Source organism: Mus caroli, unplaced genomic scaffold (assembly GCF_978045245.1).
Source record: "Mus caroli unplaced genomic scaffold, Mus_caroli_1 scaffold_9, whole genome shotgun sequence".
Taxonomy (NCBI): Eukaryota; Metazoa; Chordata; class Mammalia; order Rodentia; family Muridae; genus Mus; species Mus caroli.
The window spans coordinates 116727309-116753005 of NW_028227264.1; the positions used below are offsets into that span (position 1 = coordinate 116727309).

Below are 25697 nucleotides of genomic sequence, written 5' to 3' on the forward strand. Positions count from 1 at the left end.
ACTAGCCCACCCTCTGTGTTAAATTGAAAGAAAATCTTCCCCAGGACTATAGACAATTTGTTCCGCTGAAGAATATAAGCTCCTAGCTGTTTAATCATCTGCTGGGTGATTGGGTGATCCAGTCCCCAAGAAAAAGACCGACTGGCTCACCACTGGCACAGACAGCTAAGGGCTCCTCAACCTTGGAGCATGAGATACTAGAGGTAGACGATTCTTAGTTGAGGGGAGGGTCTGTCCTGCACACTGTAGACAGTTCAGCAGCACCCCTCCCCCACTGAACACTGCTGTCTCTCTCTCTCTCTCTCTCTCTCTCTCTCTCTCTCTGTTCTAACAGTTTCCTCTCTGTGCGAGGTTGACCACCAGGAGCCGTTGAACGTAGGCGTCTTGCTCCAGGGTATCCAGCAATCATAATTCTGTGCCAAAACCAGCCAAATAAACCAAGTATTCAACTGCTCTCGAAGAAACACACAAGGTCTGTTTTCCAAGGGTGGTAATGTTTCCTCAGCTGTTTATTGTTGAGCCAATAAAGTTTGTGAATCTGAAAATTGGAAGAGGGGGGAGGAGGAGGAGGAGGAGGAGGAGGAGGAGGAGGAGGAGGAAGAGGAGGAAGTCAGCAGATAGACTCAAGGTCCTGATTCAGATCATTAATGCTCTCTTTAGCAACAGTCTTTGTTGCTTTCAATACTAAACTCTACCGCCACCTTGTGACTGCAGCTTGTGAGCCGAGTATGGTAGTATCCCTCTGAACTCATCAAAATCTAATTTACAAAATATAGTAAAAACAGAAATTCTTTTATTTTTTTTTAACTTTTAAAATCATGGAATCAATCAGGTAGCGGTGACGAACGCCTTTAATCTCTCGGCAGAGGCAGAGGCAGAGGCAGAGGCAGAGGCAGAGGCAGAGGCAGAGGCAGAGGCAGAGGCAATCTCTGTGAGTTCGAGGCTAGCCTGAACTACAGGGAGAGTTCCAGGACAGCCAGGACTACACAGAGCAACCCTGTCTCAAAAAAAAAAAAATATAATAATATAATATAATATAAAATGCCAACCAAACAAACAAAATCATGGGATCCGGTTAACTAAATGCCACTCTGTCAAGGAGCTGTTTTGACGGATGGCTCTGGTTTCAGTCTTTGCTGGTGGTGTTTACACTGACAGCTGATGAGTTCATTCCTGTGTGAGTTGTTCTTCTAACACTAATACAGTTATGGCTCTGAATGTGGCTGGATTCTTCATCATTAACCTCCCACTGAAGACCTTTTCACACTGCGTGAATGTTCAGAAAACCACTCAGGTCCCAGCTCTGGGGAGCAGCACACATTTCATCTTAGAATAGACTGTTCACCAATAATCACATCGATACAGAAAGAGACATCACCTGGCAGGATCGGGCAGTCACGGGAGGAAAGGGGAACCCCAGGCCAGTTCTGGGCACTTGTAGTTCTTTTTTAGCTGTGGGCACACAACTCACCTTACATTTATTTAGGGAGCACCTCACTTTGTGAATCTTGGAGTTGGAAAACTTCTACTCCCTGTGACTGAATCTGAGAACTCCAGCCACCCTCAGCTAGGGTGGGACAAGGACAAATGGCTCCTCCCTCTGCGCCCCGGTTCAGCTGCTAGCGATACAGAGACCCGGAAGAAAACTAAGGTAAAGCCCATCTCTGCAGAAGAGACGGCCAGGGGCCAGGGCAGCACGGAGTATCATGGGTCAGAGACGCAAGTCAGCAGAAAATTACTGCCCAATCAGGAGACTTGGGCTCAACTACCCACTGTCACTTGGGGGTGGGGTGGGGCTGGTGGTAAAGTGCTGACCAGAAGTCCTGTGTGTTGGAACAAGGAATAAGGAAATACTCTACTTTCCCAGCCCCGGAGCATTCCCTGCCCCTGCTGGGGTGAAATGGTATCCTCAGTGGCATGGGGGCCCCATTGTTAACTACCAGGTTCCCTGTGCCCGTTCATAACCGGTGTTCAAAAAGTATGTGACGTCACTATAAAGGCTCTCTGAGCCACTTGTCCCTCGTATGAGCAACGGCGTAAAACACTTAATCTATGTCTAAGAATTTTATGTGCTATACCAAAGTATGTGGCACGGGGTTCAGCACTTAGCAGGTGCTCAGTAAATAACAGCCAGTAGCAATACCTCTATTGTTATCATTTCTAGGGACAATGAGGGCGCTGCTTCATGACCATTTGTGGTCACCACTGGCTAGGCTAAATATAGAGGTAAAACCTCGCGAGCACTCTGTCCAGAGACTACTTATTATAATAACACAAATACACAAAGCAAGGAGAAGACCCAAGATAACAGCCCTTGACATTCAAGGCCTAGCGAGGCCGAAACCACCAGCTTTGGTCACAGTCCCGTGAGTAGGAAGTGAGTGGTGACAGGTCCTGAGGGCCACTCGTTGTCCTGGATGCTCCTGGCCTGTGGCTCTGCTGGGTCTTTCACAGGGTAGCTGTTGGAAACGGAGCCTGGTGACTCTTCCCACCAAGCCAGGCTGCTCTTTCCAAACAGCAAGCAAGCTGGTGGGCCAGGTTCTTTGTTTTCCGGGCTAGTTTTACATTTTATTTTGTTATTATCTTTGTTTTGCTTTTAGATGGGGGTCTCACTCTGAAGACCGAGTTGGCTGGAAACTTGCCACGTAGTCTGGGCTGACCTTAAGTCTGCAGCAATGTATCTGCCTCGACGTGTCAAGGACTAGGGTTACAGGTATACACCATCATGCCCAGCCAAGTTTTAATTTTAAAATAATATATGCCCTTTTAAAAAATTCTGAAGGCACTAAAGAGTGCAAATGGATGGTTAACATACCCCAATGTCATCCTAAGTCTCCAGGAAGATTTCTTGTAAACAGACACCATTACTTCTTAACAAAAATATTTACTCTCACACAAGGATGTATGCATAATTTTTTATAGATGGAAATTATAAAATTGTCTGAACATTGCTTGGGTTTTTTTTTTTGTTACAGACTTCTAAGTATTTTCTCAAGTCAATTTATATAGACTTATCTGTTTATCTTTAACAGTTATCTAGGTTATAACAAGGTAATATAAGGAGATCTATACTCTAACAAGGTAATACAAGGAGATCTATACTCTAACACAGTAATATAAGAAGATCTATACTCTAACAAGGTAATACAAAGAGATCTATACTTTTAACAAAATAATATAAGGAGATCTGTACTCTAACACAGTAATATAAGGAGCTCTATACTATAACAGGGTAATACAAAGAGATTATACTATAACAAGGTAATATAAGGAGGAGCTCTATAGTCTAACACAATACTATAAGGAGGAGACTCATAACTTGGTCAATTCACTTTTCGCCTACCCAGATTCCATGGGGTGCTGAGTAGGACACTGGGGCTACGAGGAGGGAAGGGTCTGTCCCAGAGTTTACTCGGCATCCGGGATGACCCAAAGTGCTGCCAGTTTCAGCATGTGATTTCCACATACTTTGCTGACTTGTAAAGTCACCCCAGGTGACAATATTTGGCCAGTGAGTGGGGAAGACTCTGGAGGAGGGGGCGGAGCCTGTTTCCTGCTGTACAGCACAGAGCCACATCGGGGTGACAGTAAGCACTTCTGCATCCATTTCCAGTAGACAGATTTTTAAATTAATAGTTACTTTTGTGTGTGTGTGCACAAGTGTGCAAGCTCCCACAGAGGCCAGAAGACGATGTTGGATCATCACCCCACACCTCACATCCAAAGCTGCCGTGAAAGGCAGTTGTAAGCTGTCAGATATGAGGGCTGGCTGGCGTGGATATGGCATGGATATGAGGGCTGGCGTGGAACCTGGGTCCTCTAAAAGGGCAGCAAGTGCTCTCCACCTTTGAGCCATCTCTCCAGCCCACAGCAGCCAGACCTTGGAGGCCCTCATTCTTGGAACGGTCTGGCTCATTGTTGCTTTTCTCAACTGGACGTGATTATGGACAAGAAGTACAGAGCTTTAGTGGCCAGTTAAATGCATCTGGAAAGTGCCCCCCGGGGGGGGTTACATTCTAATTAATTAATAATTACATTCTAATTAATCTATGCTTTTGAAGGCTAGTCGGCCTTTCCTTCTTGTCCTTTGTCAAAGAGAAGGTTTTTGTGTGTGTGTTTGTTTTGGCAGAAATGGAGACGGACCCCAGGGCTTCACTTCTGCCACACGAGCACCCTACCACTGAACTACACTTCCAGCTCAAACGTACCCTTTTAAAGTGTGGCAAGACGCTAGCTGGACACAAAGCAAGACTGTACAAATCAGAAGCTATTGCTCCTGATTACATATTGGTTAAGGCTTGTTGGAACTGGAGAAAATCTGTAAAGGATGTAGGCCTTTGGCAACACTTTGAAGGATGCATCCTGGAAAACTTAGCAGCGTGTTGTTGTTGCTTTGTGCCCCACTCAGGATTGAAGCAGGGCCTTGTTCGGGTTGGGTGAGCTCTGACACTGAGCTATGTCTCAGTCCCTGCTGCTCTGACATCTGTATGTACAAGGGTGTTTAGAACAGCCACACATTATAAGTAACCTACTGGTCCAGTGTGGAGAACCGTTTAAATCATTGAATACACATGTGAAATACTGTGTGAGAATTTAAAGGAATTGTATACTTTATAGCTGCAAGTACAAAATTATGTCCATGATGTGACCTTTTAAATCACACGTAATTTAAAAAATTAATCATTTGTAACAAAAAGGAGATGACTATGCATTCAAATATTTACAGTTTTACCTACATAGTACAAATATAGGTGTTTTCATTTTTACTTCTCCACCTTTGTCACAGTATTTTATCATTAGGGGGGAAAATCAGGAAAGAGTAGATAAGAGATCGGGGCTTAAGTGATTAAAGTAAATATGTGAGTTGGACAGGACGTCCCAGACCCTGCCTGTCCGGCCTGTCACCAGACACTCAAGCTGCTATCAGGAGCACTTTATTCTGTCAAAGTGACTGGCTTTTGTCACCGAATTCCGGGTTATAAAGAGAGGGTAGAAGGGTTCCCGAGCAGCGAGCAGAGCCAGCCCACTTCCTGACAGAGTTGGTGGGCAGGGGCTCGCCCTGCAGCCCGTTTCACATGGGGAACACCATCCGGGCCCTCGTGGCTTTCATCCCCAGCGACCGCTGCCAGAGTTATGTGGTGGGAGACCTCCGGGAGATGCCCCTGGACAGGATGGTGGATCTGAGCGGGAGCCAGCTGCGTCGCTTCCCACTGCACGTGTGCTCCTTCACGGAGCTGGTGAAGCTCTACCTCAGCGACAACCACCTTCACAGCCTGCCTCCCGACCTGGCACAGCTGCAGAACCTGCAGATCCTGGCCTTGGATTTCAACAACTTCAAAGCTCTCCCCCGGGTGGTATGTACCTTGAAACAGCTCTGCATCCTCTACCTGGGCAATAACAAACTCTGTGACCTCCCGGATGAGCTCAGCCTGCTCCAGAACCTACGGACCCTGTGGCTCGAGTCCAACTGCCTCACCCGGCTGCCCGATGTGGTGTGTGAGCTGAGTCTCCTTAAAACCCTGCATGCCGGTTCCAACGCCTTACGTCTGCTGCCCGGCCAGCTCAGGCGCCTGCGCGAGCTCAGGACCATCTGGCTCTCTGGCAATCAGCTAGCTGACTTCCCCTCGGTACTGCTTCGCATGCCCTTTCTGGAGGTGATCGACGTGGATCGCAACAGTATCCGCTACTTCCCCAGCCTGGACCACTTGACAAATCTGAAGCTGGTCATCTATGACCACAATCCTTGCAGAAATGCCCCCAAGGTGGGCAAAGGGGTTCGCCGTGTTGGGAGATGGGCAGAGGAGACACCAGAGCCTGACCCCAGAAAAGCTAGGCGGTACGCACTGGCCAAGGAAGAGAATCAAGAGCCACCTCCTCCCCTTCTTCCTTCCAGCTCTTGAGCAGCTGCAGTTGAAGGCCAATTCAAAGGTTACCCAACTGCTCCGAAGGCATCTCATGAGAGAGGAAGGGATGGTCCTGGCTCATCCCAGGGCTGATGGAGAGCCAGGTGAGATGCTGTAAAGGAATAGGGCGAAGAAAACATTTCCAGCCCCCAGCACCTCTTCCTAGCGGAAGGTGTGTGCTGTTGCTGGCCTGGAATCCAGGGTGACTGTCACTCCTGTGCCAGAAGCAGCTCCTTCACACGGGCTATTTTGAAACACCAAAGAGCAAGACCGGCCACAGCGCGCTTCCACCACGCAGAACTAGCTGGTCACAAGGCTGGTGAGTGCTTCAAAGACTGTATTTGCTAAAATAAAGAAAACAAGCTGCTCAGTGGTCTGACTCTAGCTCGCATACATGCCTCTTTCCTTCCCGTGAACTTCTGCATAGTACCAATGTACTGCTGTTACTAATTTGGTTCCTGAAAGGGACAACTCTACCTACTCAGTCTTGATTCGAAGGAAAATAAAAAAACAAAGCTGTGGTCACACAGCCTGAGCCCCACCCCCCCATCCTACCCCCACCCCCGGGCGCACTTTAGCCCCTGCTGTAAACGCTACAAAGAAGCCTTTCCCTGAAGCTCTGCCTCCCAACTTCCCAGTGGTTCAAGCCGGTTCCATTCATTTTCCCATAAGGTTTGACCTAAAGTCCGCTCAGTTTACTGTCATCTGAAAAGCCAAGCCTTTTTTTCCTCTAGACAGCCTCCTGATTCCTAGGGTGAGGGGCAGGCTGCCCCCCAGAACAGAGCCATGCCTCCCGAGAGTCACACTTTGTTAAAGGTAGACCGTAAAAATCAGCTCACCTAAAACAAGTGTCTGAGTTTGAAGTGGAGGTCTCAGCTTTTATCTTGGCCTTTTTTTTTATCATAATTTGTTCGGGTTTTTTTGTTTGTTTGTTTGTTTTTTTGTTTTTTTTTTGTTTGTTTGTTTTTCGAGACAGGGTTTCTCTGTGTAGCCCTGGCTGTCCTGGAACTCACTTTGTAGACCAGGCTGGCCTCGAACTCAGAAATCCGCCTGCCTCTGCCTCCCGAGTGCTGGGATTAAAGGCGTGCGCCACCACGCCCGGCTTTGTTCGGGTTTTTGTTCATAGGGTCTGTTGACTGTCTACAAACGTAGATATTTCGAATGTATCACAAGTGCATAAATTACTAAATTACTGTCAGTATATGAATAACCTTTTCAAAACACCAGGGCAAAAATTGTCATCTTAACTAAGACAAGCCATCCTGAGGTTTTATAAAGAACCATGGGAGGACCGACCTTCACGAGCCCAGTTCTGGAATGTCAGAATCCTTTCAGAAATACTGCTGGCTAAGTCAGAGGAGGTCCTGGAGTGTCACCAAACCTTGTCACCACCTCTCTGGTGCAGAACATCGGCAGCCCAGTGATCAGACCGTCAAGGACGCCTTTAATCATTAAATGGAGTAGTTTATACCATAGGGACAGATTTCTCCTTACAGCTACGAGTGCATATTCCTACTAGATTGCTAGAATGGGTTTTGTTGTTGTTGTTTGGTTTTGGTTTTTTTTTTTTTTTTTTTTTTTTTTGTCTATTCTTTTTCAGGTAACTGAAGCCATACTCAGCTGATTCTAAATGCAATTGGCAAACAAGAATTTGCCTTCCAAGGACACTTCTGCTATAGCAGTTTACAGGTTGCTTTTTTGCCCAGTCTTCCATCTGTCTAAAGATGAACAGGCCTGTCTTCTGCAGCATAAGCTGCAGTCCACAGCCTTGAGTTGAAGCTAACCGACCAGAGTTCCCATCGGGCATGCAGCTGCTCTTATAGATCACTAGCATTTGGAGTATAGCCAAATCGTTCTTTGTTTTTTGTTTTTTTTTCTAAATCAGTAAGCTTGCAACATTCATTTTGTTTTTGCTGCCAAAAAATTGTTTCCACTCTTAAGCTTTCAATCATGTTTATATGGTATTTACATTTCTTTCAATTTAGTGGTTCTCAACCTTCCTAATGGTGTGACCCTTTAGTACAGTTCATGTTGTGGTGACCTCCAACCATAAAATTATTTTTGTTGCTACTTCATAACAACAGTTATTTTGCTGTTACGAATTATAATGTAAATATTTTGGGGGACAGAGGTTTACCAAAGGAGTTCGTGAGCTGAGAGCCATCTTCTGGTGGTCTTAGAGATACTAAGATCTCATCAGCAAAATAAGGAAGAAAGGCTGAAGCACCGAGTGTTAGTTATTGTTCTTCTGGATTTTCAGTCAGGAAACCCAAAGCACTGAAGGAAATCCCTTGCAGACCATCCCAGGTGGGGATGAAGGGAGGCCAGGTCTTCCCTACCGACCTCTCCTCAGTTATCAGAGATGAGTATGGACTCGTACCAGCTTTTACTTGACACAAGCTAGATATCGCTTGGGAAGAGGGAACCTCAGCTGAGAAAACGCCTCCACCAGATTGGCCTGTGGGCAAGCTTGTGTGGCATTCTCTTGATTAATGGTTGGTGTTGGGGAGCCCAGTTCACTAGGGAAGGTACCACTCCCGGGTCCTGGGTACTATAGGGAAGTGAATGAAGCCACGAGAAGAAAGCCGGCCAGCACCACTCCTCCATGGCTTCTGCTTCAGGTTCTCCTGACTTCCCTCCCTTGGGGATGGAGTTATGTGTTTTATCACAGCAATAAAAACTCCAGGACACAGCTAACTTGTTTTGAGACAGCCTCAATATGATGTCTCAGCTGAACTCAAAGCTTAGACTCCTACCGTGCCTACCCACTTACCTTTAACATTTGTTAGGGAAATAAATAGACCACCAAGCTTTTCTATTTTGCCCTAAGTGGCATACCACTGTAAATTGTAATTTTGTACTCCACAGGTGGGGTTTACCAGACTAGCACATACCTGTAACCCCAGCACTCAGGAGGCTAAGGCACAGCTAAGTCAGTCTCAAACTCAGGGGTTAGGGAGGGGCATGGCTTTTGCCTTGAGTTGAAAACACCTTAAGAGCACAGGCCACAGCCATCAGAGAACACTGCAGTACCATGGCTGAGGGAAGCCCCCCTCCTAGCTACCTGGTCTCAGTCCCCATCTCAGCCACTTCCTGTGTGTCTGGGTTCCACCCTCAGCCTTCATAAACTAAAAGCAGGACCCTAAACCCAGTCTCCCTTATTGCTCATGCTGGGAGTTTTAAAGTTCTGTAACAATTGTGATCTACAGAAAAGTTCCCACTTCTGAAGACGTTAAAATGCACCCACAGGAACCTAGCAAGGTAACGAATCTGGATTTATCGCATGTGAGTGCACTGGCGGGTTTTAACCAAGTGTGACTGAGGAGGATAAAGGGCACAGGAATGGAGACAGTAACAATAGCAGCAAACTGTGATCCTTAGGTTCACAGCTCAAATCCACTTCAACGGCCATGGAGGAAACCGGTCACATATGTGGAAACTGCCACTGGAAACACTCAGTGGTTAAGGGGACTAAGTGTGGTTCCTAGAACCCAAGTCAACCAACCACCTGTAACTTTAACTCCTGGGGAACCCAACTCCTCTGGCTTCCAAGGACACCTGTACCTCAAATACAAATGCCCACCCCACATTTAAAAATAAATCTTAAAAAAGAAATCAGAACCCAGAAGTTGCTCCGAGAATCAGGAAGAGGTTCCCTCCCACACCCTGTCAGCATCTCCCAAGTTAAAACAGTGGCAACCCAGTCCTCGTGGGAGTCAGCCCCGAGAGACCAGTGCAGCCTTACTGGATCCTAGAAGCCTGCATTTTCTATGCACTGACACTAACGTGTCATTAACAGCTCTTTGAAGTACCAATTTGTATTTTTACATGTATTTATTTGGGGTTTGGGTCTCGCCACAGATGGAGGTCAGACAAGCACCTTTGACCACCGAACCATCCTGTCCACCCCTAATAAATTCCTGGTATTAAAATAGAGAGGCTAGAGAGATGACTAAGTGACTAGTGCTCTCAGAGGAACTGGGCCCTCCTATGTTAACAAGGCTGGCTGTGACTAAGTGGTTACTTAGCCTTTCCAGGGCTGGAGTCAGGTGTGTATCATATGCTACGGGTCCAAGCTCAGGCCCTCACACATATGTGGCAAGCACATCACTGACTGAGTCACTTCCTAGCCCTCTAACTTTCAAAGTCCCTCTGGCCCCCATGACAGCATCCTGTTGCCCTGGCAGCCAATAAAACACCTAAGCTTTTGAGAGCTCTTAAATTCTGTGCACGCTTCAATATTCTGATTAACTTCCACATATGTGTCAAGTGTAAATTAAACCGAATACATATCTATGCTCATTTCCTTTGTCTACCAAAACAAACACCTTAACAAAACAGTCATAATGACATGTAAACAAACACACTTAGGAAAATGTCACCCTATTAAGGCACCAGACAGAGAGCTGCGGATGGTTAAATGTTACTTTTCCAAACTTCAACAGAAATAAAAATGCTGTCTAATGGAACTAAGAAGGGGTGCTCATATCAAACTAAATCAGAACTCTACCTTAGGGTACTTCTACTCCAAACTAATGTTCAGTAAAAGCCATGCATGACTCTGTGTGTGTGTGTATGCATAATTAAGATAATTACTTTATAAAACGGTAAAGTCAGTAATTGATTAGGCTGAAACAACTCTACAGAGATACGACTGCTTCCGTGAGTAGATTTCAACAGGATATGTACAGAGCAGTAAGACATTAAGGGCTAAGTAACTGGACTTTTATTTTAATACACAGTATGAGAAATGAACTTGTAAATCAACTGAATTGTATGGAAAATGAAACAGCAAATAAATTAGACCCATGTTTAACAGAGAAGGTCAGCTAATGTTCAAACTTAAGGCTGTCATGGACAGGTCAATTCCACAGTCTTCTTTAAAGGTTGAAGTCTTCCAAATACAATTTTGCTATGAACTGGCCCAGAGTTCATCAGCAAATGGGAATGCTTAGCAGGGGTGGTGATCGGGGACACGTTTCCTGTAAGAAAACAAAAAACAAAAAACACACTAATTAAGGAAAAGTAAAAAATGAGAAGTATGGTTTCAACTTTTTTTTTCATTGACTACAAACAGGGCGAGAACCTCTGTCTCAGTAGTCACTGCGGGCCCACTTCCCATGAGGACATAACGCCACACAATCACTGTCACTATTAGGAGGACACAAAATTCGTGCATTGTGTAGGCCCGTACTCAGCAGTTCTCAGTGTCTGACCCAAACACCTACTCAATAAACAATACACTTCCCAAAATAGGCTAACCTGGTTTTTGCTTTCTTTTCATTTCGTGAAGATCAAATCTTACTACATCCTAAGACTAGACTTGAACTTGCAATCATCTTGCCCCAGTCTCTAAGGAACACACTGCCACACGTGGCTTACGTCATGATTTTGAATAATGTAAGGATTAGGAAAGTTTACCAAATTCACCAGTTACATTACACCAAAGCCAAAGAACGACTCAGGGGTCCTGGATGCCAACCTACTCAGGTTGCCCACGGCCACGCTAGAGTGAGGAGAGAGCACAGCATGCCAACAGTCACCCTCACACCTCACTCTCCAGTGACACACAGTGACAGAGACAGGAGAAGCTGGAGCAAAGGAACAGGCATCAGTGAACTTTTAACTTTGTTAAAATGCTTTTAAAACATTGTTTATATATGTATGATGTATGTGTCTATGTATAAGAGATACATTTTAGAATTATACAGTGCGGGGGGGGGGGGGGGGGGGGGGAAGAGTGAGATTTTTAAAAATCCATGGTATGTAAGATGCAGGGGCAATTAGTGAGCATCCCCAGGAACTCTCAGAAGTTTCAAGGTTACAGAATTTTAAACCTGCCTCTAACAATCTTCCACTTGGATATTCAGGCTTCCTCTAATGGCCGCCGTCTCTGCTCACTCACAGAACCTGCCATCTGCACTTCACGTTTCCCTTTCTGAGAGAAACTGTACTTTGAGGTTTCTCTCTCTTCTGAACCTACTACAGGATCAAGTTTATCCCCCACACTCCACCACCACTGCAAGCCAAACCAATGCTGGGGAGGCTTGGCTTCTAAGTAACCCATTATCACCCCAATTCTTTCCCTTGGCACCCTGGGCTCACGTTCCCTCACTGGCAACTGTGCCACCCCAAGGCAGTATGACTGACATAACTAAACCTGTGAACCCAAACACAGCCTTCCTTTGTCACAGCAACATGAAGCTGGCTGAGGCACTTCATTTAACTGTGTAAACGCATTTTCAAGAGAATTTAAAGTAACCTTCTACAACGTGAACCTGGAAAGGAGCCTTGAGAGTGTTTGTGAGCCACATGTGGGGCACCTGCCACCCTAGCCCTGGAAGCTCAGGGAAGGGGATTCTGAACTGGAAGGCAGCCCACATTACACAGCAAGACCATCTCCAAAAACAGAACCACCAATCCTGTAAGGGTATCCAGGAAAGCAAGCAGCCCGACTCATCCTGGTAAAAAACACCAGATACCCACACACTCCCGGATTCCTGACCTTCAGAAGCCTGGCTCTAACCCTTCCAATATGAGTGTGCCCCTGGCTACCCAAACCAGTTTCCTCCTAAGCCTTTCTAAGAACTATGACTACTAAGTTTGTGTGACGGAATTGTCCCATTAAACACAATTATCAAGCTCCCTGGACTTTGGCCTGTGTTTCCCTAGGAGCACGAGCACTCTGGTACCTTGGTGCTGCTTTGATAATGTTGTCCACTCGCAGGATCACCTCTGCTGCTTCAGCCGCACTCAGAAGAACCTGTCGCTTCACTTGAAAACTCTCTGTTATCCCCAGTACTGCCATATCACCGATGGTACCTTCCTTCATATCTGAAAAGGTAGTTATTAAAGTAAAAACAAAAAGGCATTAAAACATTCCTAATAACTCATAATAAAACGAAAGCTGTTACTGCATCTCACTGCCTGATTTAGCTAGATCCATCTATAAAAGCACTATTTAAAAAAAAAAACTGGCAAGAAAAATTGTTAGGCCTGGCAGTGGAGTCACACACCTTTAATCACAGCACTGAGGCAACAGAGGCAGGCTAATCTCCGAGTTCAAGGCCAGCCTAGTTTACAGAATGAGTTCCAGGATAGCCAGTCTTGAAACTAAACAAAATGACAATGACCCCAAACAACTGCTTTCTAAAGGGTTATGTTTATACGCATGGAGCAGTGCTGCCTTACCAGAAAGGTTTGTCTGCAGTGGACAGAGTCCATGGGGAGCCTGGTAACTGGCCAAAGTACAGGAAACTAATGCCCGAGTGCTCAGCCCTAACCAGGTCTCTGAGAGCACCACAGAACAGGGTAGAAACGTAAGGGGTGAAGGAGTGTTCTGGAATGCTGTCTTCTGGACCTGAGATGCCCAGTGCACCCGTGACTTCAGCAGCAGTGACCACCTGCACACAGCTAGGCACATTAACATTCCATCCTGGAGAGAAAGGGGCTCCTAAGATCCCATCCTTACTGAAGCTACTACGGCTACTGGGGAAGGATGAGTCTTATTCCTCAGGGTACAGCCTGGATAAGGTGCCTTTAGCCCACGTGAGTAGGAGAGGGACCTGGGAAAAAAGGGTTCAGTGAAGGATAAGAGGTGTCTAAAGAAAAAGGGAAGGGGGTGGGACCAGAGCACATTATGTGCGTGTCGATATAGATATACAAGGTGGATATATGTGCAACTTATTTTTAACTGAAGAAAACTACTTTCAAAGTGACTGCAGACGTCCATTTGTTTCTTACCCAGTCCAGCAGTTATATGGCCTTCACTGTGAGCAGCTCGGAGCTGTGCCACCAGATCTGCACTATCATAGCCCGCATTGTCGGCTATGATGGTCGGCAACTGCAACATGAAAGGGACAGACAGCTCTTATTCTTGCCCCTTGCTCCCCCTCTTTCCCCCCATTCCCTTCCCCTTCTCTCCATGTGGTCATAGCTGGACTCAATACTTCTCTACTCTCTCCATCTCCCCACTTTTCTCTGCCTCTACTACCCTCTTAGCTCCCCTCCCTATGCCCTGAATAAACTCTATTCTATTCTTTAAAAAAAAAAAAAAAAAAAAAAAAGTGATGAATAACCACCAAGGACCACACTGTCTCTAACCTAGAAAGACAGCTGAATTTACAGATCTGACGATCATGGAAAAGCCTGCTTCCTGCTCCTCTTCTTAAAGACAAGCTCTTACTATACAGACAAGGCTGGTCTCACATTTGAGATCCTCTGGCTTCAACCTTCCAAGTGCTGGGATTATAGGTAAAGACCATGCCTGGCTGTCTGTTTCTTTTTGCTTTTTTTTTTTTTTTTTGGTTTTTCGAAACAGGGTTTCTCTGTGTAGCCCTGGCTGTCCTCGAACTCAGAAATCCGCCTGCCTCTGCCTCCCGAGTGCTGGAATTAAAGGCGTGCACCACCATGCCCAGTTTGGCCGTTTGTTTCTTAATAAGAATTCATGATTAGGTATAAAATGTAGAATCAAAATATAAAACATTGTGAACTACTGTAGTTTTGTCAAGGCAAAGAGAAAAATTTTTTCTCTATGACACAAAAATATATTCAGTTTAAAATCAAGCCCATGAAATGTATGTTCACCTCTCTCTTCATAGCTTACCATTCTCAGGGCTTTTGCAAACGACTCCATTGCTACGGCTTCTTTTCCTGGGGTTCTGCTGGCAAGCTGTGTCACAGCATGGGCCATCAGCATCTCAGAACAGCCTACAAATGTAACCCAGAACTTGTTATGCACTCTGCCGTCTGTTTCTATAAAAGCCAAGATGCTCATATCTAAGTCAGACCTACTGTCAAGAAACAAAGCATGTAACATTCTCTAAATGCTTACCTCCCCCGTAAACTGTTCTAGGATCTTTTACAGTCTGAGCAAGAACACAAAGAGCATCATGCAGAGATCTTTCCGCTTCATCCAGAATTTGCTGAGTGGCACCACGAAGCACAATGGTGCAAGCCTCACCTAAGGAGAAACGTCACACGCGTCAATCAGTGACCGTCTGGCCACTCACCACAGCATCGTCTGCACTCCACTAAGTAACGACTTAGTAAGTAACGACTAGTAAGTAACAACTAGTAAGTAACGACTAGTCAGTAACAACTAGTCTTGGGCTTTGGTAGCAATGCTTCTCTGCAAAAATCCATGTTCATAAATGTTCTGAGTGATCAAGAAAAAAAAATTCTATGCTAAATGTACACATTTCAAAAGGCAGCAAGTATCAACCTGACTTCAAGACACTGAAACAAAACATAAAATAGGCTCTCTCAAAATTTATATTTGTAAATGAAGAAAATACCTAATAAAAAAAAATTGTATTTGCCCTCCTAAGACACATATATCCAGTCCACTTAATAACCCTTAGTCATGTGTGTGTGTGCGTGGGTGCATGCATGTATGCATGGAAGTCCCAAGTGAGAGTTGGCTCGCTCCTCCTACCGTGAGGGTCCCAGAAAGGGAACTAAGGTCTTCAAGTTTCACGCACTGCCACCCAGAGCCATCTTGACAACCTATAGGATATCTATTTTAGCACTATAGAAACCTTTAAAAAAAGTTTTACTTTATGTATATGAGTACACTGTCACTGTTGCACTGTCTTCGCACACCAGAAGAGGGCATCGGATCTCATACAGATGGTTGTGAGCCACCTTGTGGTTGCTGGGATTTGAACTTAGGACCTCTGGAAGGTCCTTAAGCCAAGATTTATACAGTCACTCACCAAGGGCAACCCCAGAAAAGTGAATGAGTTTATCTTCCCCGATCATAACTTCTTCAATAAGTTTGCAACTTCCCAGCTTCACAAGTTCTGGGTGATCAAAGGTAGAGGCAATCTCACCACCTGTGAACATAACCAGAAAAACATCTGTGGGTTTGAGGCTGTTACTGAATTGATTCACTCATTTAAATATTTTTACCGTAATTTTGGAAATTAGAAACTTAGAAAAGTTATGTTTCAATTCAAGCACAAGGCACATACTTGACCCGCTTTGAAGGGCACGATGTCTTCACTAAAGGTCACTGTGACTGTACCTCACAGGGGGCACAAGGAACTAATAAGCATTCCGCAAAGCAAACTAAGTTTTAACTTAAGACTTAATACTCCAGACTCCTCTTTTAAGCTCAAATTTGCTTATGCCCAGAAACTAAAGTCTTTATTTTTGTGAGAAAGAATGAACTGTCTTGAAACACTATAGAATGAACTCTATAGTTATGGCAAACTGTGTGGTGTGTAAAATCTGGTATACACTTTAAGCATTCCTAAACTGAAATCCCAAGTGTGCATCTGTAAGAATGAAAATGGCCCAGGTGAAAGGCCAGTAAAACTGCAAGTCAACCAAAAGCACTGCGTAAACGACCTGTGTGAGTATACACATCTGACAACCTCTCTGTGTGAGTATACACATCTGACGACCTCTCTGTTTGAGTATACACATCTGACAACCTCTCTGTGTGAGTATACACATCTGACGACCTCTCTGTGTGAGGTATACACATCTGACGATCTCTCTGTGTGAGTATACACATCTGACGACCTCTCTGTTTGAGTATACACATCTGACGACCTCTCTGTGTGAGTATACACATCTGACAATCTCTCTGTGTGAGTATACACATCTGACAACCTCTCTGTGTGAGTATACACATCTGACGACCTCTCTGTTTGAGTATACACATCTGACAACCTCTCTGTGTGAGTATACACATCTGACGACCTCTCTGTGTGAGGTATACACATCTGACGATCTCTCTGTGTGAGTATACACATCTGACGACCTCTCTGTTTGAGTATACACATCTGACGACCTCTCTGTGTGAGTATACACATCTGACGATCTCTCTGTGTGAGTATACACATCTGACGATCTCTCTGTGTGAGTATACACATCTGACGACCTCTCTGTTTGAGTATACACATCTGACGACCTCTCTGTGTGAGTATACACATCTGACGATCTCTCTGTGTGAGTATACACATCTGACGATCTCTCTCTCTGTGTGAGTATACACATCTGACAACCTCTCTGTGTGAGTATACACATCTGACAATCTCTCTGTGTGAGGATATACACATCTGACAACCTCTCTGTGTGCGTATACACATCTGACGATCTCTCTCTCTGTGTGAGTATACACATCTGACAACCTCTCTGTGTGAGGTATACACATCTGACAGGAATGTATTTCATATTTAGACTTGGGTCCTACCCTACGTCATTTCGTCATACATGGTTAATCACTCCACTCTACACCCCAAAATCTGAGAAACTCGAGTACAGAGGCAATTGCCTGTAGTAGTATCGAGGGGCAAGCAAGCTAGGAACCTGAGCTGAGACTGAAGACCCACACGGGAAGAGGAAAACATCAATGGTTTCCACCGGCAAAGCAAGGCACACACCCACACGCACAATCAATCAATCAATGAATCTAATTCTTCAAACAATGGAAGGAAATTAAAGGCCTAACTCAAAGTATACACTCTTAACTCTTTAAGGGGTTTCTTCCTAGTCTCAGTGCATTGCACAGTAACGTACTGGAAACTGCACCTCCTAAGGTATGCATGTTCCTTACCCGTGACAAGAGCTAGGCGCTCCACACCTGCAAAATCCGCATGCTCAATAGCCATGACGCCAGCAGCACCGAAGAGTTGTTCAGGGTAATTATAAATTAACTGTCTGCAAATAAAATACATGTTATGCTCAAAATGGCTACTTCTCAAGCTGAATTACATTACAACACAAAACCTGCAAGCACTTTTACGTCACCAGAAATAAAAAATCCAGCCTCACGATCTACGCTCAATCCTTGGGTCTCAAACAATAGAGAACACACTCCCACACGTTGTCCTGACCTCCATAACTGAATCCCCAGTTATGTTCTACCTGTCTGGCGTCACCTCCATTAGATCAATGTTCCCTCACTGTTAGTGTTCAACACTCACGGGGCTTTACATTAAAGCACAGCACTCAGCTATGTTAGCCTCACTCCATCCACAGCAAGCACTGTGTGAAGCCGAGTACAGTGAAAATAAAGGACTGAGAAAGGGGACTGAGAAACTTAGAACACACGAGACTTGCCCGGAAGCTAACAATCCCAGAGCAGCAGCCTGGACGAACTGCTACACCCTGTAATCTTAAGTAAAACCATGTGCAGCAGTTTCTAACAATAAGTAACTTGATAGGAAATACAATTTTTATGAGAAAAAAATAACTTTAGATTACACACCTGTTAATAAAGCAATTTATTCCATGCTTAAGAATACGTTCAACTTTCTCCTTCATCTTCTCCTTTTCTGCATGTTCTATCTCTGCAACCTTTGCTGTGGAATCAACTCTTACCCGAGAGCCAAATATCTAAGATTGAAGACATAAAGGCAGTGTAAGGCTCACTCCTCTGAAAAACAAAAGCTTTATCAGACACACTGTACTTCAGTGTTTCTATGCACACACGCTTCAAAGTATATAGGTGTCTTATCTGCACATGGATTCAAGCTGCTTGGTTTAACTGACTCCTAAGTTAACAGCAACCAGCAACAGCCTTTCAAGAAATGTAGTCACATACCTTTATTTTGTCTGTATCCATCCCAGTATTTGCAATAAGAATTTTAGCATTTTCAATTCTCTTTGGTTGATTTACTCCAATTTTTTTATCCAAAAGAAAACCTATCACAAACATAAAGATGGTAATAAATTTAAGGATGCATTAGTAAACCTGCACAGCTGTCTGTTAACAGAGTAGTAATTCAAATAACACACTTTCAAGTTCAACGTACCATGTTCCCAAGATCTAAAAAGTATTTCATTATAGCAGTGGTCACAAACATCAATCCAGTATTTAAAATACATTTGGAAAAAAACAGAATATAACGGAGTTGGAGATTCAGCTTAGTGGTTTAGAGCACCTGCTGGCTCTTGCAGAGGACCTGGGTTCATTTCCCAGTACCCACGTGTTGGCCGACAACCCTCAGGAACTCCAGTTCTAGGGGTTTATGTGTGTGCTCCACGGGCACCAGGCATACACATGGCAAAGGACCCATAAACTTTAATAAAGCAAATAAACAACTAAAAAAGAGAATACACACAGGCAATCCTACAGCATCAGTACAGAAACAAACCACATCACCCTGAAACTTTTGTTACACACAGTTACACACACACACGCACGCACACGCACGCACGCACACACACACACAACAGATCTGAGTCTACAGCTTACAATGTAAAAACCTTAAGTTCATTTTTACTAGCTTAAAACCAGCAAAACTAGCAGTGCGAACTGGAAATCAGAGACGGGGTCACCTGTTCTACACAGCAAGTTTCAGGATCGCCAAGGCAACATAACAGAGACCCAGCCTCACTAAAATAAACAAGACAGTTAGGAAAATGGAACCACCTTGGACAACACAAACCAACACAACCACATAACCTGTTCCCAATCCCGTTCTTGCCCTTAGGCTATGGCTGGGGTCAGCCAGATGCTCACATGTAAATCATGCACAACTCAAGGGAGAGAAGCTCATTTCCAGCCGTGCTGATCTGGTGCCATCACATGACCTGGTACTGACATCGGCATAGGCTTAAGACACATAACAAACGTTTGGCTTAGTAACTCTACCTTGGGCTTTCTGCTCTATTCAGCTTGCCATCACTTAGCAGATGATTAGAACAGCTACAAGATCGAGGTTCCATTACAATTCCTGGCATAGAGTGCACACACACAGCAGTATGAGCCTCTGTTACAGGCTTCCCTACTTGGCAGACCACTAGAAACATTAGAGAGCCCTTGCAGATCAACGGAACCAAAATATTTTCACAACTCCGTAAATAAATGGCACAAGACACACATGAAAGCCAGGATTCCAAATCACTGTAGAAACAAGCTTACAAAGCACAACTTGATTCTTTTTAAAACCCTTTAAGATGGGCTGGAGAGATGGCTCAGCAGTTAAGGGAACTGGCTGCTCTTGCAGAGGTCCTGAGTTCAATTTCCGGCAAACACATGGTGGCTCACAACCACCCATAATGAGATCTAACGCCCTCTTCTGGTGCAGCTGAAAACAGCTACAGTGTACTTAGATATAATAAATAAATCTTTGGGCCTGAGCAAGCAGGGCTGACCAGCGTGAGCAGTGGTCCTAAATTCAATACCCAACAACCACATGAAGGCTCACAGCCATATGTACAGCTACAATGTACCCATAATATAAATAAAACTTAAAAAAAAAAAAGCTGGAGAGGTGGCTCAGATGTAAAGGGTGCTTACTACTGTAGAGACCTAGCCTGGCTCCCAGCACCCTCAACTGGGGGCTCTCACCAGCCTGTAACCACCAGAGTGGAGCTGCTACCTCTGGCCACTGACATGCACATACCCATACACAGACCAAACATGCACATGATTAAAACAACCTTGGACACGCAAAAAAATTTTTCCTGGGGCTAACAATGTGGCTCAGTTAAAAGATAATTACTTAGCATTCACAAAGCCCAAGATGGATCCCCCAGAACTGCACAGTCACAGTCTGGGAGAGCAGCAGAAAGAACTGAAGACTAAGACGCGCACTCAGTCACTAGCTACACAAGACTACCTTTAAAAACAAGGCCTGAAGAGATTCTACTTGCTGCTCTTGCTGAAGACCTGGTTTGGTTCCCAGCACCCAAATGGTGGCTCACAGCCATCTTTACTACAGTTCCAGGGGTTCTGGTACCTTCTTCTGACCTCCATGGGCATCAGTTATGCATGTAGTGCACATATGTTGCCAAAACACTTAAGAGAACAAGTCTAAGCTGGGCGTGGTGGCGCACGCCTTTAATCCCAGCACTCGGGAGGCAGAGGCAGGTGGATTTCTGAGTTCGAGGCCAGCCTGAGTTCCAGGACAGCCAGGGCTACACAGGGAAACCCTGTCTCAAAAAACCAAAAAAAAAAAAAAAAAAAAAAAAAAAAAAAGAGAACAAGTCTAAAATTTTACACAAATGCCAATAAAATATCTATCAGACAAAAATTCCTTTATCCACAACAACCTGCTAATTTGACTTAGGGAAAACACATATAACCCTGAAAAAGCATTTGGGAACAGCTTTTGGTAAAGCTGTAATTTCTCCGTTATTAGCAGAGACTTCCTGTGTGAAATCTAGAAAGCAAACACTGCTCAGCGGTGCTGAAGATGAAGCACACAGACCACCAACACCACAAATGTTACAATGGCCCAAGCAGCCGAGTGGTCCTTAAAGACAAGCTCTCCGCCTCTGTAGTGTCAGGGTGGAGATCAATGGGTACATTCCGGTACACACATACCTTCATCTAGATACGAGTCTGCTAGACTCCCACCTAGTTTCTTGATGACATGAATGGCCTCCAGGTTACCAGAGCCTTTCAGTCTGAGAACCGCTTCCACAGCCAGTTTAGTAAAGTGGTCCTTGTGGTGAGTAAGGAGCTTTGAGGACAATGTCGTTCCTGCAATATTCATTAAGTCCTGCCAGAATCTGACTTCATCAGAACTAATAAAACCAAACAGAAGAAGACATGCTTGTTATTAAAATTATCCACTGAGCATCCTTGACTTCTTAAAGATTTACCTAAGTACTTGATCCTACTCAGGCCTTTAAGGTCATCGGAATCAAGAAACAAGTGAACAATGGGATCCCGTCTTTCCCACCAAAGCACCAAACTCGGCGAGCCCTAAGCACACAGGCCCACTCAATGTTGTCACTCGGCACAAATAGAATTCACTTCTGGTGGTTTATTTGGTAATGTAGAAGTAAACTAAATATGTGTATTCTTTTAAACTCAGCAATCCCATGTCCTGAAATATCGAGTAACAAGTTTCCCACATCACAAAGCTACACCTCCCCAAGAAGAAAGGCTCTAAGGGGGCGGCCTGTGCTTTAGCTTCGAGGGAAGGCAGAGTGTAGCAAGGTAATGGTCACACGTGTTTCTCACGGTTCTCTAGATTAGCCTTTCCCACGGGATTTCGGTACACCAACCCATGATCCACAGCAGAGCTCAGCAGGGCCTCTCTTGCTGCCTTTGTAGCTTCTCTCCAACCTGAGATGATGGTCTGTGGATGTATCTTTTTTGCAATTAAAGATTCTGCTTCCTGCCAATAAACAGATACACAAAAGTAAGAAAGGATTCCACTATTGTTCAAACCACAGTTCCCCATACTAAGGTGGAAGTGTCAGGCACTCTTACCCGGAGCAGCTCTGCGGCTAAGACAGTAACAGAGGTAGTGCCATCACCAACTTCATCATCTTGAACCCTTGACATATCTAGAAAAAAGTGAAATGATTTCTCCACATTACTAAATTCTCTTAAAACTTCCACAACAAGCATAAACTCCATTAGTAATACGTACCTGACAAAATTTTGGAAGACCTTAAAGCATTAAATACTTTAGCTTGAATGTGCCTCGCGAGTTCATGTCAATTAATCCCTGATCTTATTCTGTCTCACCGAGTCAGGCCTTTTGTCACATCATGACAGCAAGAGAGCTCACCAGGAAAGGGCCCACTTGGACTTGGCAGTTCAGCCAGACTGAGTTGTACCATTTAAAAATTGTGGTCGCAGCAGCCCACGTGGACTATGGATAACAGAGATACTTCTGACACTCATCTTACTAGTGATAGATGCCAATGGCCATCATTTAAATAGCTGACACAGCCTATCAGGGAATAAATTATTGGAAAATAACAACAAGCAAATCTCAGACTCACCAACTAGAACCTTTGCTGCAGGGTTGTCCACACCGATGTTCTTGAGAATGGTGGCACCGTCATTGGTCACCATCAGAGCGGCGTCTCGTCCACTGCTTAGGAGAATTTTGTCCTGAAAAGAAATATATTTCTGTCAAATTAAGGTCTAAGTACTTCTTTAAGAATACATGCAGACACCAAAGCCTCTGGCTAGTTAGTTGGCTACTAAATGTTTTCCATGCATGTATCCTACAACCAAAGCTCAGTGTGTAAAAAGCTTAGACATACAGGTAATACAAACTAGCTCTGCTACACTGTCACAAGACATCCATGGAAACCATTATCCCAGAAAGCTATATGACAGCTAAACACACTAAAAGCAGATACACATAAACAAAAAACAGTATGTTACTTTAAAAATGTGTTGCGAAAATATGCAACATGATAAACTTACTTATAAGTGAACAGAAAAATACCAGCTACAGTGTACTTAGATATAATAATGAATAAATCTTAAAAAAAGAAAGAAAAAAGGAAAAAGAAAAGAAAAATACCAGCAAGTTTGGTAAATGGTAACACTTGCTGCCACTGGAGAGGGATGTGAGATTGGGGATGGTAACACAGGAGAATGGTTTATAATTTGTAAGTTTTAGATTAAAAAACATAAAAAAGAACATTGTTACTATCTACATGTATACCAAAGGCTTTAAACCATTATTAAAATTTTGGCCAGACACAAGACAGCAGGAAAACAAAATTAGAGACAAACAAAAGAAACTTCTAAAAATTCCCTATCTTTCTTACCATGCCCTTCGGTCCCAAAGTGCTCTTCACCAAGTCTCCAATGGCGATGGCACCGATAAACGACGACTTAAATTATAAAATAAAAATCAGAAAAGGCGGTCAGAATTTACCCTCACAAAGCGTTGGATTTTATCATTTTAAAGCAACAGACGGGCTTACCAGGCGAGCTGTCTCCGCCCTCTCTTCATCAGCTCCAGCCTTGAAGATATTAACAGGTGCGAGGGAAAGGGAGGCCTAAGAGAGGAAGCCAACACACGCCGTTTGAATGCCAGTACTCGTTAACACCCGTCCAGGGCCTCTCACTAGATCGGGAAGTAGATTATCTAAAGGAAAATTGGTTTACCATCTAATTTCAGGAATCCGTCCTGGGAGCGGGGTTATTTATTTAAATGGGGAGAGGGACACTCATGTGGGCGCCAGGAATAAATCATCACACCGACCCCATGGTCTGAATGGCAAAACTAAAGGCAACATTGGGCCGGTCGAGCACGGACCAACATAGCTATCTAGGTACCCTCCATCTTCCGCAGGCCAGCACAGCCACTCGCCCTTCAAGCCCCGCCCCGAAGAGGGCGGAGCCAGCAGGTCCTGCTAGAAACTTCTTCACTTGGGGTGAGGACCGGGGGTCGCCGAGGTCCCCTATCTGAGAAGCAGCCCTGATCTTACAAAGAGATGCTGGCCTAGTGCGCGCTCTCCCTTCCCGCCCCGCGCGGAGAGCTCGGTCACCCGGCCCCACGCAGGCCTCATGCCCGGCCCGAGCCATGTGCGGAGGGGCCAGGAGGCGGCCGCTCGGAGCCTGCGACTCCGGTTAGACAAGAGGAGCAGCGGGGCGGCAGGACACAACGGGGCCCGGTAGGGAGCCTAAGTCCTTGGCCGAAAGCTAGGCTCACCATGGTTCCGACGGATTCCGCGTAGAGGAGAAAACCCCTCACAAGCCGCGCCGGGAAGCCAGGCGGGGGAAAAAGAGGAAGGCGGAAGTGACGACACGCTCCGAAGCGGGGGGCGGGGCCGGACGCGCGAGTTTCCGCCTCCTGCGTGGCGGGCTGGGCCGGAAGCGTAGCGGCTCGCTGGAGAAGGGGCGGGACCTCGGTTGGTGTTCCTGCCAGTGGCGGAAATCAGTGAACTGTGGGCGGGGCTAGGGGCGGGGCCAGGGGCGGGCTGCTTTAGAATAGAACTGGAGAACAAAGAGACAATGTACCGCGCGGGTTGCCGCGGAAACCAAGTTTCTGCTGACAAATATTTTTAAAATTTAATCTTTCAAAATTTGTTTTAAGGTCAGACGTACATTTTCAAGTGTTGCATACTAATCATTTCCATTATTTACCCACCCTGGAGGCAACCATTCCAATTTTCGTGCTTATTTTTTCCTTTGGGAAAGTTATTTATCAATAGACTACTAAATGATTTTTTAGCACTGTTATTATAAAGGAGTCTTCATTTAATCTTCCAGATGTGGTCTTACTGTGTAGCTCTGGCTTAGCTCGGAACTCACGTTGTGGACCCAGGCTGGCCATTCTGGGATGCTGCTTCTGCCCTACCTTGGCTTCATTTGTTTTCTCGGGGGCGGGGTGGGGGGGAACACCCTAATATAACTTACATGACTTCAAAGCAGAGATCAAGATCAAGTCCTAAATATTCCAGCTTATCAAAAATAGTTTTCTTGGGCTGGCGAGATGGCTTAGCAGTTAAGAGCACTGACAGCTCTTCCGAAGGTCCTGAGTTCAAATCCCAGCAAACACAGGTTGGCTCACAACCACCTGTAATGAGATCTGATGCCCTCCTCTGGTGCGTCTGAAGTCAGCTACAGTGTACTTATGTATAATAATAAATAAATCTTTGGCTCAGAGCGAGCAGGAACTGAGTGGAGTTGACCAGAGCAAGCAGAGGTCCTAAAAATTCTATTCCCAAGAAGGCTCGAAACCATCTGTACAGCTACAGTGTACTCACATAAATAAATAATCTTTAAAAAAAAAAGAGAGAGAGAGAGAAAGAAATGGTTAAAACATACATAGTCTAGGGAAAAGCCCCAAAACTAATCCAAAAAAAAAAAAGTTTTCTCGACGCTAGCGAGATGGCTCAGCAGTTAAGAGCAGTGGCTGCTCTTCCTGAGGTGCAGAGTTCAATTCCCAGAAACTCCATGGAGACTCACAACCGTTTAATGCCCTCTTCTGGCATGCAGGTGTACATGCAGATAGAGCATTCATATATATATATATATATATATATATATATATATATATATATATATACAAATCATTTTTTAAAAGATTTCTCTTGGAGTTGGAGAGATGGCTCAGGGTTAAGAGC

General features: G+C 44.9%; 2 protein-coding genes across 2 annotated transcripts; one reads left to right on the forward strand and one right to left on the reverse strand.

Moving 5' to 3' along the window:
• The first annotated feature begins 4553 nt into the window (after window positions 1-4553).
• On the forward strand, window positions 4554-10489 carry Lrrc10 (leucine rich repeat containing 10). The gene has a single exon (XM_021175267.3). It carries the CDS (start codon window positions 5076-5078, stop codon window positions 5898-5900), a length of 825 nt encoding a protein of 274 aa, XP_021030926.1. The 5' UTR covers window positions 4554-5075; the 3' UTR covers window positions 5901-10489.
• A 123-nt stretch (window positions 10490-10612) lies between these two features.
• Cct2 (chaperonin containing TCP1 subunit 2) lies at window positions 10613-24904 on the reverse strand. The gene is made up of 17 exons (XM_021175236.3): window positions 24853-24904; window positions 24281-24489; window positions 23550-23624; window positions 23391-23456; window positions 22608-22719; window positions 22087-22163; window positions 21879-21991; window positions 21190-21392; window positions 18460-18560; window positions 18124-18251; window positions 17470-17573; window positions 15620-15739; window positions 14737-14865; window positions 14509-14612; window positions 13647-13746; window positions 12596-12737; window positions 10613-10885 (listed from the first exon to the last, which is right to left on the reverse strand). Exons 1-17 carry the CDS (start codon window positions 24902-24904, stop codon window positions 10855-10857), a joined length of 1866 nt encoding a protein of 621 aa, XP_021030895.2. The 3' UTR covers window positions 10613-10854.
• Between the last annotated feature and the right edge of the window lie 793 nt (window positions 24905-25697).